Source organism: Drosophila miranda (assembly GCF_003369915.1).
Source record: "Drosophila miranda strain MSH22 chromosome Y unlocalized genomic scaffold, D.miranda_PacBio2.1 Contig_Y2_pilon, whole genome shotgun sequence".
NCBI lineage: Eukaryota > Metazoa > Arthropoda > Insecta > Diptera > Drosophilidae > Drosophila > Drosophila miranda.
The window spans coordinates 1,818,086-1,830,700 of NW_022881614.1; the positions used below are offsets into that span (position 1 = coordinate 1,818,086).

At 48.6% G+C, this 12,615-nt stretch overlaps 1 protein-coding gene and 1 pseudogene across 1 annotated transcript; one reads left to right on the forward strand and one right to left on the reverse strand.

Annotated features, from left to right (window-relative positions):
- Positions 1-5,827, forward strand: LOC108158906 (probable cytochrome P450 4aa1). The gene is made up of 4 exons (XM_017291699.2): positions 1-202; positions 3,762-3,945; positions 4,005-4,388; positions 4,449-5,827. Exons 1-4 carry the CDS (start codon positions 185-187, stop codon positions 5,420-5,422), a joined length of 1,560 nt encoding a protein of 519 aa, XP_017147188.2. The 5' UTR covers positions 1-184; the 3' UTR covers positions 5,423-5,827.
- LOC117192401 overlaps positions 5,713-12,615 on the reverse strand; it is a 20,550-nt pseudogene continuing 13,647 nt past the window's right edge.

Below are 12,615 nucleotides of genomic sequence, written 5' to 3' on the forward strand. Positions count from 1 at the left end.
AGCTCAACTGTCGACAGCTGTGACGGGATACATAATAAAGCCCCAAAAAAGCCAATTACCGAAATCGTATGACACGGAGTGTTGGCGGCAAGGACTCTACCAAAAGAGATCACTTCTATGTGATTCATATGATTCACGTGTTGAAGAAAATTGAGTAAAAGAACTTGAAAAGGAAGTGATTAAAATGTTTGTGGAAAAAGTGGTGAGTGAAATAAATCGAAAGTACTTCAAGAAAAGAATTCAAAAGTAGGAGACACGGAAATTGGCAAGAAATTATGGACTATCTCATCCTGATCTCCCACCTTCTGCCCTTCCCAACTTGTATCGCTAAATGGAATTCTTTTTGAGGTGTTGGACCCATAACAAGGCCTATACTTGGCTCGTATCTGAGGCTGGGTCTCGTTTCAAAGACGATTATGATAATTTATGAAATTAGTGAGAAATAATCATGATGTGCATTTATTAGTGATCAAGTGCCAAATGTTTAGACAAACAAGGGAGCTCGGTTCTGCACACAGCTTCGCCTGGATACGTCGATTCGGATCTTACCGTGTCCAAAAAAGTACCAAAAAAGCACCCAAAACGAGGGGGAACGTTGTGAGTTGCTACTAAGTCAGTATGGCTCCCCTCCGGCAGACGCCGCTAATATTAAACGACACGACAAAGAGTGCGTGCGAGAGAGACAGAAAATCAGTCTGAGCGTGACGTCGGGCGCTGCGTAGCCAGTGCAAATTGATTTGTTCCTTTTGGGTATAAAAATGATCCGATCTGATCCAGATTCAGCAGTGTGATAGATATGGTCATTATCTATTATTCTGCGTTTTTATTTTTCTCGAATCTGCAATATTGTGGATGCAACAGATTTTCGTCCTTTGTGGGGGCGGAAGGGGGTGGGGCGAAATTCTGAGATATACGTTTTATAGTGAGATCTAACAGAAGTGCGGATACCAAATTTGGTTACTCTAGCCTTAATAGTCTCTGAGATTTGTGGATGCCCCAGATTTTCATCCTTTGCGGGGGCGGAAGGGGTGTGGCGAAATTTGGACACGAAACGGTCAAGGTCCGATATCACAGGAGTGTGGATACCGAATTTGGTTGCTCTGGCTCTTATAGGTTCTGAGATCCTTGAACTCATATTTTGCAATTGGCAAAGCTGACCATGAAACCTGTGTGTTAGAGAGAGACAGAGCGAGAAAGAATGAAATTGTTTTCTTGATTCTGGCTATAATAATTATACGATCTGGTTGAGATTTTACACTCTAGAACATATAGAACATCCTCTACGATTCTGCGTTTTTGGTTTTATCGTATCTTTAAAAATGTGGATGCCACAGATTTTCGTCCTTTGTGGGGGCGGAAGTGGGCGGGGCGAAGTTTTGAAATATTTTTGTAGCAGTGACATATCACAGAAGTCTGGATCCAAAACATCGTTGCTCTAGCTCTTATAGTCTTTGAGCACTAGGCGCTGAAGGGGACGGACAGACGGACGGACGGACAGACGGACAGACAGACATGGCTCAATCGACTCGGCTATTGATGCTGATCAAGAATATATATACTTTATGGGGGCGGGATGGATTCCTTCTGGACGTTACACACATCCACTTTTACCACAAATCTAATATACCCCAATACTCATTTTGAGTATCGGGTATAAAAAGCAAAAAAAAAAAAAAAGAAGTGGCAATGCTTCATTGGGCGGGTAAATATTTTCTAAGAAGATCGAATAGAGATTTCGGTTCCGCTGGTGTGATGTGATGCGGCGTGGGAGCGCGTTAGCGGACGTTACCCTTGAAAGCTTCTAATTGTAAATCGTTTTATATCTAATTTAAATCCTGAGATGAATCCATGGCTTCCTTTTGGGTCTCATCAGTTGGCCTCGATGAAAACATCGGCGAATCCTACCATTTCAGTCTTCTATTCCTACTGGAGATATCACAAATATTTTGACTGAGAATTTTAAATGAACGAGGGGGAACGTTGTGAGTTGCTGCGGAGACCGCAACTCTACAGTTATACCCGATACTAAGTCAGTATGGCTCTCCTCCGGCAGACGCCGCTAATATTAAACGACACGACAAGGAGTGCCTGCGAGAGAGACAGAAAATCAGTCTGAGCGTGACGTCGGGGGCTGCGTAGCCAGTGCAAATTGATTTGTTCCTTTTGGCTATAAAAATGATCTGATCTGATCCAGATTCAGCAATCTGATAGATATGGTCATTATCTATGATTCTGCGCTTTTAGTTTTCTCGAATGTGCAATATTGTGGATGCAACAGATTTTCGTTCTTTGTGGGGGCGGAAGGGGGTGGGGCGAAATTCTGAGATATACGTTTTATAGTGAGATCTAACAGAAGTGCGGATACCAAATTTGGTTACTCTAGCCTTAATAGTCTCTGAGATTTGTGGATGCCCCAGGTTTTCGTCCTTTGCGGGGGCGGAAGGGGGTGTGGCGAAATTTGGACACGAAATGGTCAAGGTCCGATATCACAGGAGTGTGGATACCAAATTTGGTTGCTCTGGCTCTTATAGGTTCTGATTTCCTTGAACTCATATTTTGCAATTGGCAAAGCCGACCATGAAACCTGTGTGTTAGAGAGAGACAGAGCGAGAAAGAATGAAATTGTTTTCTTGATTCTGGCTATAATAATTATACGATCTGGTTGAGATTTTACACTTTAGAACATATAGTCATCCTCAGAAGGATAATCAAATCTCAAACGGTTGCTCGAAGGTATCATGTTTTCCTACTCTTTGGTTTCCTAAGATTTTCCTATTTCTGTGCGATACAGGACTCAAATATGTGCTAAATACCTTGATTTTTATCGTCTTTCGAATAATACAGTGCAGTATCATTTCGTGCATCTAATTGCAAACTGTTTTTTAATTGTTTTTTAAAAACAATCAATGATGTGCAGTTGGCCATGAAACCTCACCGATATGTTGTCCTAAAGCCATTAAGAGGCGGCTCCGATTACGGATATGTACGAGTATGTCCCATTGTTGAAGCCCAGAACTGAAGAAAGCTCTTGGGAGGACGGATAGGGTGACAGCAAGATGCGAGGGAGGTGTTTCCGATTGTGTAGCATGTGGGAAAAAGCCAACAATACTTGTCCCTGCCTGGTGATCATCATTAGCATCTGTCATCTTTTTGGCCAGCCACAGACTGGCCGCCACCGCTAATCGTAACCTGTTGCACCACTGACACAAATAAATCCCAAAAAACACACACAAAGCCGAACCAGACCAGATCAGACCACGTACTGCGCTGAGGGTGGATGGTGGATGAGAGAGCGAGAGTTTGAGATACAAGTGTACTCGTATCTGTAGGCTGCCCTGGAGTGATTTAATCAATCTTAAATGCTGCACGTACTTTGGGTATATGCCAGCGGTCCCACCATCCCATCACATAGTATCGCCCATACGCCATGTTGTCTTAATCAATTTACACAGTGCTTAGATACATAACATGTACTTTCGTTGCGCTCACGATTACGATTGCAAGTGCAAGTGTGTGTGTGTATTTGAAAATTACTTGCGACACGAGGCAAGGGCATCTGCCATAAGTCCAGCAGTCCACCAGTTAATTTGATTCCAAATATTCCAAATAGATTGAGCACCGCGCTGAACCGAGTTTTAAGGGCCAATTTTCAATGCTTGGGGGTTAAGCAAACACTAGAAAATGGCAGCCCGAGAGGCAAACCAAACACGATAATATTGAACGATCTATGCAATTTTACACTCGAATGACTGTGTCCACAGCTAGAACGCGCCACCAAAACGGAGCTATGCTCGATCCTGGCCCTGCTGGTCATCAGTCTGAGCATCTACTCGTTCTATGCCCATCTGGACACGTACCTGAGATCGGTCATACTGTCGCTGCGGCTGTCGGGTCCGCCAACGCTGCCCATTCTGGGAAATTGCCTGCTCATCAAGGATAAGGACTGTAAGATTCAACTATGAAATATTATAGTTATTCCCTCTGATTGATAGTCTGCTCCCTAGTGATGAGAAATCAAGCAGCCAAGGCCTTCGATTTGTATGGATCCCTTGTGCGGATCTGGGTGCTCTTTTTCCCCTTCTTTGTGGTCTTGCAGCCAGAGGATCTGCAGGTCATATTGTCCTCGCAGAAGCACACCAATAAAGTCTTCATCTACCAGCTGATGCATAATTTCCTGGGGGATGGCCTCATCACTAGCAGCGGCCTCAAGTGGAGCACCCACCGCAGGCTCATCCAACCGGCATTCCACCTCAGCCTGCTGGAGAAGTTCATTGGGACCTTTGTGGACGCCTCGCAGTCGCTGTACGAGTCGCTCGGTGCCTCCGCCGTAGGCACTGACATCAACATCGTCAGCATCGTGAACAACTGTGTGGTGGACATCTTAAATGGTGAGTCTTACATTCCAGTTCCTTTGCGTTTTGTCCACTGATTCACACAAACTTATACAGAGGCCGTTTTGGGTGTGCCCATCAAAAAGAAGGGGTTGGACCTGGTCAAAATCGATGAGTCGCCATTTCGGCAGGGCAAACTCATGATACCCACCCGGTTCTCACATCCCTGGCTTCTGTTTGATGGCATTTACCACTGGACGAAGTTGTCCAACGATGAGCTCAATCAGAAGAAGCGCCTTCACGACTTCACCCACCAGATGATCAAGATTCGTCGCGAGATTCTGGCCAACACCGGCAACAACAACGCCGAGCGGAAGTGTCTGCTGGACTACATGATCGAGATCTCGGAGAGCAATCCCGACTTCACGGAGCAGGACATCGTCAACGAGGCCTGCACTTTAATGCTGGCCGGGCAGGACTCTGTGGGCGGAGCCGTGGCCTTCACCATCTTCCTGCTGGCCCAGAATGCCGAGTGCCAGGAGCAGTGCCACGAGGAGCTGGAGCGCATCTTCGACTACAGCGATCGGGCGCCCACCATGAGTGATCTGCGGGAGATGCGCTACCTGGAGATGTGCATAAAGGAGGCCCTGCGCCTCTACCCCACAGTGCCACTAATTGCCCGCAAGCTGGGCGAGGAGGTGCGTCTGAGCGACCACACTCTGGCCGCGGCTAGCAATATTTTCATCTGCCCCTATGCCACCCACCGCCTGAACAACATCTACCCCGAGCCGGAGAAATTCAACCCGGAGCGTTTTTCTCCAGAGAACTCTAAGGACCGCCACCCGTACGCCTTCATTCCGTTCAGCGCCGGGCCGCGCTACTGCATTGGCAATCGGTTCGCCATCATGGAGATGAAGACCATTGTCTCGCGACTGCTGCGCAGCTTCCAGCTGCTGCCGGTGGCCGAGAAGACCACCTTCGATGTCTCTTACCGCATCACTCTGCGTGCCTCCGGCGGTCTGTGGGTGCGCCTGAAGCCCCGCGATCATCCCATCTCGCAGACCCGCGACAGCGATTGCTTCGGACTGTAGCCTGTAGGTTATAGACTACAAGGTGCTAACTCTTCGTTACATTAACTTTAATTAGTATGGTAAATAAGTATGTATATAAATCGATACAATAATTTAAATATTTAGCTTCCTCTAGCCTAAGTACAGTGCCTACCCCCGTTTTGGGGGAGTGCCTGATCTGATCAGAGATGTGGATGTGTATTATAATGTGTTTATGGTGTGGCTGTGTCTGTGGCTGGGGTGTGGGGTGAGGGCGAGGGTGTTCTAACCCCGTGTTCGCTATCGCAATCGCAATTGCATTCGCATTCATATTCATATTCATATTTATATTCGAGTGTTCGTAGATTTTCTGCTGGGTTTTGTCTGAACAAATGATTTCTGTAATAATAAAGTTATGTTCGTCGGCGTTTATGCGACATAAATCTAGGACGTGATATGTTTCGTTTCGTTGAATCTTTTGATGAGACGTCGCGCACGTGTCTCTCGGCTGCTCTCTGGGACGTTTCCATTACCGTTGCCATTGCTGTTGATGTTGCCGTTAGTGATCCCATTGCCATTGCCATTGCCGTTGTGCCGTTGAGCGCTGGCCACAGTGTGCTGTTGGGAAAGACGCTCGGCCGCCTCACGGACACGTTGGCTCATCAGCCGCGTCGGTGTGGCGGCACGCTGAGGCAGCGGGGAACTAGGCATGGATCGGGTTTGAGCGGATTTAGCTTTAGTAGAGTTGCTGTTACTGCTTCCGGCTTTCCCTGGCTCTTCTGCTAGCATATATGGAGAAAAAGTAATGAGTAAGTCATGGATCAAAGCTTTAAGGTTCAGATGGGAGTTACTTCGAGGGATGCGCCCCACGCTGGCGACCTTGGTGATCTTGTTGGGCTCTAGGGCAAGCTTGGGTTTGTTAGCAGCAGCGGAAGCGATTTTGGTCTGCTGGAATTTGTCCTTCAACTGGGACACCTTCAGCTTGGAGGACTCGCACAGGGGCTTGGCATGCAGCTTCGGCTTCTCGCGCATGGCACTGTCCTCCAGCGACTTTTTCCGCATCTTTATAGTGTTGGTGAAGTCGGAGCGCATTATGGCCTCGCCTTTGGGTGGCAGCCCAGGGTGATAGGACTCTCAGGACAGTCCAGGACCACTGGCAGAGGACCGCTGCTCGCCGTGGCAATCTGCTCCAGCTTGGACTTGGCCAGTGACAGGAGCAGCGTCTCCTGGGCCACGACGCCGGCCGCCCTCAGGCTGCAGTTGGAGCACTCGCTGTAGCCGGAGTCGCTGCGCTCGATGCACTGCGACTTGTCGCGCAGCTTCAGGGCTCCGTGGGCATACCGCTTGTCCACGTGCTGCATTTCAACACTGAAGTCATCCTCTTCCTCGTGCAGAGATGTCATTTGCGTGCTCACAGTACTGACCAGGGCGCTGGCGGGATTCAGCATACCCAGGCCCGAGATTGAGGGTCGCGGACTGTTCAGGGCTCCCATTGCGATGGCTGAGTTTCTTCGCGAGGCCGATAACGTGGCCATGCGTCCCAGGGCGCGAATAGCATTTCCAGTTATTTGGATAAGAAGCAGCAGAAGTAGCAGCAGCAAGGCGGCAAGCAGGTAAGTTAGGCAAGGACACAAAAAGGAGCAGCAGTTGGTTAGGATTTCTTGAAGCAGATGTAACTAACCTGCCACTTGCGTCGAATGATGAACTTCTTGAGTTTGTCCGTGCAGATCTTGTTGTTGCTGAGATTGTCATCGTGGCGCTGGCACAGCCACTTGGACTCCAGGCACTGCTTGGCAATCAGGCGCTCCTCCTTGCGGTGCACCAGCAGCTGGGAGATGAAGTCCTTGGCCTCCTGCGAACTATGGACAGGTGATCAGTAAAAGAAATACATTCCTCGATTGCTAAAATCATACACGCAGTCAAAGGCCTCGTCATCGTAGTCGTAGTCCGCTCTTGTAATATTCGAAAAGGTTTCCACATCGGTGTCGCCCATGAAGGGGGAAAGACCAGAGAGCCTGGAAAGGATACCAATTGGATAAGAGCTGAAATTTCAGAATTCCCTTACTGTAAACACTCACAGCACATAGCAAATGACGCCCACGCTCCACATGTCCGACTTGAAGTCAATGGGCTCGTGCCTTCGTTTCCAGTCGCTGTGCCTGGCCAAAGTCAATGATCTTGATCTGGTGGCTGGTACGTTTATGGCACATGATGTTCTCCGGCTTCAGGTCCAGGTGAACAACGCTCTGACTGTGCATGTAGGCGACGCCCTCGCACACCTGTCGCAAGAACAGAATGCAGTCCAGCTCCGTGAGTGTGAAATCATCTGCCACCACACGCTCGAACAGCTCTCCACCGGTGATACTAAAGATAAGCAGGGTGCGGATACAGATTGGGGAGAATTGCAGAGACAATTCAGAACCTCTTGATCTACTCACTATTCCATCACCATCACAATCTCCCGCGGACTCTCGAAGGAGGCAGCCAGCTGTAGGAGCTTGGGATGCTGCAGCGATCGCATGATGGAGATCTCCTCGAGCACCTTTTGGCGATCGCGCGATTGGATGCACTTGATCACCTTGGCGGCCAGCAGTTGCTGCGGCTGATCACGCTCCTGCACCTTTTACACGATGCCGAAGCGGCCTTTGCCCAGCTCCTCGATGACCTCGAAGCGCGCCTTGAAATCGCCGCCAGACTGCACGCTCACCGCTTGTCCATAGTCCACGGTGGTCGACTCTCCCGCTCGGGCTCCGTACTGGCTGCTGCTCATCTGTACCAGTTCGCTAGCCTGGCTGGGCGCACTGCGTCCGTGTATGTTCTCGGCTCGCACGCGAAATCTATACTGCATTTGGGGTTGAAGATTCTTGACGGTGTAGGCCAGGGTGTCCACAACACGTGCCACCTGCTGCCATTCATCGTTTTCCTTATCACAGTTCACAGGATCGCAGCTCTGCATTTCAATGCTGCAAGAAAAAGTTCAGTGTGGTCGGTCACGTTCGGTCAGTGTGGTTTCTGGGGAAAGACTTGTCAGAGATACTCACATGAAGCCCGTAATCATGCAGTCGCCATCGTAAGGCGGTCCACACCATGCCACCGCCATGCGATCTGGACCGGGGGATACACTCGGCTGTCCACTGGGGGGCTCTGGTGGTCACTCAACGGCCACCGAGGCGGCCGCTGCCTCCACGCCGTTGTCATTCATTATTTCCACCGTGTACTTGCCGCTGTCATCGGCCGAGATGTCCGTTATGTAGAGCGTCGACTGTTGAGAGCTCGTACGGATCGTCACATTGGAACCCTCGACAATGGCACGGCACTGTAAAAAAGAGATACCCATATTTTGATGTGTGAGTGTTGGGTTAAGCTCTTGCCAACCTTCGTGTGGCGCAAAAACACGTTCGTCTCGGTTCGCATTTGCGGTTTGGAACCATTACGTAGCCGGGCGGCATACTTCAATACCGCAAGCTGATCGTGACACAGTCTGGGTCTGGGCTGTGCCCATATGGGCTAAAGATAGAGCTAAATATAGAGGGGCGTCTTGTGCTGGCTTATGACAGATAAAGAATGATACGGATCATGGCCATAACAATGAGAGTACAATACTTATATCCATAATTCCCACTAACTGCGGCCAGTTGCCTGCTCTGGCCTAATTGGGTCAAGACATTGTTGCGCAACGAAACCGGACAAATTACCATACGCATAACAAACACATACTCCTTCGTCACTTGGTCACTTCTCTGAGAGCCCTATTTGCCCTATTTGGGTATGGGTATGGAATCGATGGATTGATACTTACCGCCTTGTACCAGATGACTTTGGTGCCCGGGAATGGGTCGAAGCGCACGCTCAGCCGCACATGACCGCCAATGAGGGCGGTGCAATCTTCGGGGCGTGTCAAAATGCAGCTTCTGGCAGCCAGCGACGCGGATCCGTTGCTGCTACTACTGTTGCCCCGTACAATGGGCAAGACCAGCAGACTGGTGTATGTCCGGGCAGTGGGTATGCGCCGCTCCGTCTGTGGATGCTTTACTTGCAGCCGAATCTTCCCGCTCTTGGAAGGCTGTACGTCTCGCAGGCGCAGCACCCGAATGCCGTTCTCTGGATACGACTCCAACTGCCACAGAAAGAGATGATCACTATAACTCAATGAAACTCAAAGCAGATGGGTAAACCATGTGCATACACTATGACAACTACTATGTGCCTATCTATAGTATATAGTGTGCACAAGTGTTTCCGATCGGGCGGAATGTGACACGACGCGGTGAATGGTTAGTCCAGTACTGAAAGCCTCTCTCAATGGCAAAGTACCAATTAGTCGCGGAGAATCCGGAGCACGCCAGAACCGAACCGATCGCGACGACAATGGCACTTTCACGCTCACTGTCGCTGTCGCTGGCGCTCTCGTTCCACTTCCATTTCCATTTCCATTGGAGCACAAAAACGGCAAGTGTCTGGGCCCTGTGCCCTGTGCATGGGCGGCACTCGCCACACTCGCCCTGCCTTATCTATAAGGTATTTTATCTACGCGAATGTAAACGATATTGATACACCTTAAATGTTATCCATTTGCCTCGCCTACCTTCGACATCTTGTCCCTTGAGCGGCTGCGTCTAATTATACTGCTGTTTCTATGCCTAACTAAAACCAGGTTGACATCTGGGGGAATTCTTGGACCTGATGTGAGCCGCTTGAGCGCCACTGCACAAGTGTTTCATTCCTCTTCGATCGGCCGGACGGGAGCATGGCGCATCGATTGGAAGCGCAAGCGAACGGGCAGCGACGCCTCACTAATTTCTGATTTGTAGATGTGTACATATGTAAATGAGCATGCCTATATGTATATGAACAATCATGATTATTGTTATTGTCTCCGTCATCTCCATCAAGGTGTGAACGAATCTGAGGCTGAGGTTCCAGCCTGCGGCAAGGCGACAAAAAGAAAATGAAAGGAAGTCTAGCTTCGAGAGTCGAAAGACTTAATACCCTAACAGATCTAAAATTCCAACGGCACAGATCCATGATCCATGATCAAAGGTTTCGTAACTGTAGCTTTGGATGCTGATCGGGTGTATATACACAATTCATCTGATCAAATATTCTTCCTTCTCTGCTTAACAAACATCTACTCCAATAAATAATACCCACTGCAAGGGTACAATCTGAAATGAAGACCTCTGTTTGGAGATGGCAGTTATCCAAATTCTCCGCGTTCCACACACTAATATTGGGGCCAGCGAGCGACCGAACCACTTAATGCTTATAGGCCCTGTGTGACTGCTTGTTCCCCCTGCATACGCACCGTCATGTTCAGTGAGTCATCCGCCTCGTCGGCGAGCGGCTTTCCATTGAGATACCAGACAGCTTCCGCTTCGCAGGGAAAAACACGCGCATAGAAAAGCGCCTCTTCTCCCGCTCCACAGACCACGGGCAGCGGTGTCTTTAATAGTTGTATGCACTCCTCGTCGTTTTGGGACAGATCCCGCTCTAAAACGCATAGCTCCCCGCTGCTGCTGCAGTCACAGTCGCTGTCCGGGGCTGAGGCTGAGGCTGGGTTGGAGTTCTGAAGGAGGATGCCATTGCTTTCGGGCGATGAGGAAGAGGTAAACACCTGACAGCTGTAAGTGCCCGAGTCAATGTCGAATGGATCGTTGAGGCGCAGACAGAGGCATCCATTGCCGTGATCAATGTAGCTGCAATATATAATTAAAACGTTAATAAATTCTTGCGATTATAGGTAATACCGACGAAAGAATACCCTATTCTCGGTTCACAGATCTGCTTCGTAGGCTAATCATCGGGCTACGGTGCACTACAACCATATACCCTTGCAGTCCACCGCCTTATACTCACTTAAACTCGTCACTATCTGGTAGAATTTCCCCATTACGTAGCCAAAGGTAGCTGTAAGGCTGGTCGCAGTCGATAAGGCAACACAGATCGATAGCCTCGCCCTCCACCGCTTTGGTGATCTCGGCCAGAGGTTCCGCAATGACAGCGCGACGTCGCTGTTGTTCACTGTTAGGTTCGTAGAAGGTAACGCTCGTGGATCTAATGAGCGGATCATAATCGCCGCTTATGATGCAGGTGTCCTCTCGCGTCACATTGTCCACGATGAGCATGGCCATTGAGACCTCCGGCTGCAGCAGAATGTGCACTCGATCCGTGGGCTCCAGCTCCATGTTGTTGTGGTAGAATCTCACCGACGGCACTGAGGAGCCTCGATAGCCGCTTGCCAGAGCCATGCGTCCGCCAATATCTGCAAAATTGGATTTAAGTCATGGATTTCGAGAGTAAGAGAGGAATACGCCTACCTGTCGATGGACCCATGACTTCCCCAGAGCATTTCTGCTCAACATTGAAATCTCGTATCGAGGATTTCACAACATTTTTGGTGGCCCATGAGGGGAACCGCGTTTAATTCGTACTATACGCATATGATTCTACCTCGTTCCGCGCTCAGTTAAATGTACAAATAAAATCATATTTTACCGGCTGCAACTGTAAACGGCAAACACAACGCAAACCAACGGTTTATCCAACAGCCGCTATCTCTCGCACGAAGCAGGGACAAAGAAGACCAGACGATAGCTCTGCGCCTGGACAGTAGCCTCACTGCAGCACACAACAACAACACAAGCCGACGGTTAGACAGCAGCCTCTCTCTCGTGCAAAGCAGAGACTAGTGATGTAAGAAAACATCGATGCATCGAGCATCGATGTTTTTCTGCCGATGTTTACTGATTTTTTTCGATGTTTTTGCTGATACCGGTGTTGAGTGATGCATCGATGTTTTGCAAAACATCGGTAGTTTAATTTCATATCATTGCGTATTTGTCTTCTGTAAGCAGCAACACAGCAAAGCCAAAGTAAGTAAACATATTTTAATTAAAATGAATCAAATTTACTATAGATGGTATACATTTGTTTAAATATGAAACTGCGAACGCCGTTAACATCATTTGAAGGCAACCCGTTGTGTGTTTGGGAAGGTATGAAGAGCACTGTTCTGTCACAGACATATGCCTTATTAATAATACAGTATATACAGTACAAATTCATACACAAATACTCATAAATACAATTGTCCATGTCACTTCATGTGAATGAATATGACGACACGAAAATTACATTAGCAACTAAGAATAGACAATTTCACTTGTAAATTTGAACCCACCAAAAAGGATGAAGCAATAAACTATTTACTTTGTTGCTGCCAAATACCTAAGTAA

What these genes read in the sequence shown, in the direction of transcription:
- LOC108158906 (XM_017291699.2), top strand. An exon ending in GCTCATCAAGGATAAGGACT is followed by an intron (nt 3,946 to 4,004) that starts GTAAGATTCAAC and finishes TCTGCTCCCTAG; the next exon opens with TGATGAGAAATCAAGCAGCC. An exon ending in TGTGGTGGACATCTTAAATG is followed by an intron (nt 4,389 to 4,448) that starts GTGAGTCTTACA and finishes AAACTTATACAG; the next exon opens with AGGCCGTTTTGGGTGTGCCC.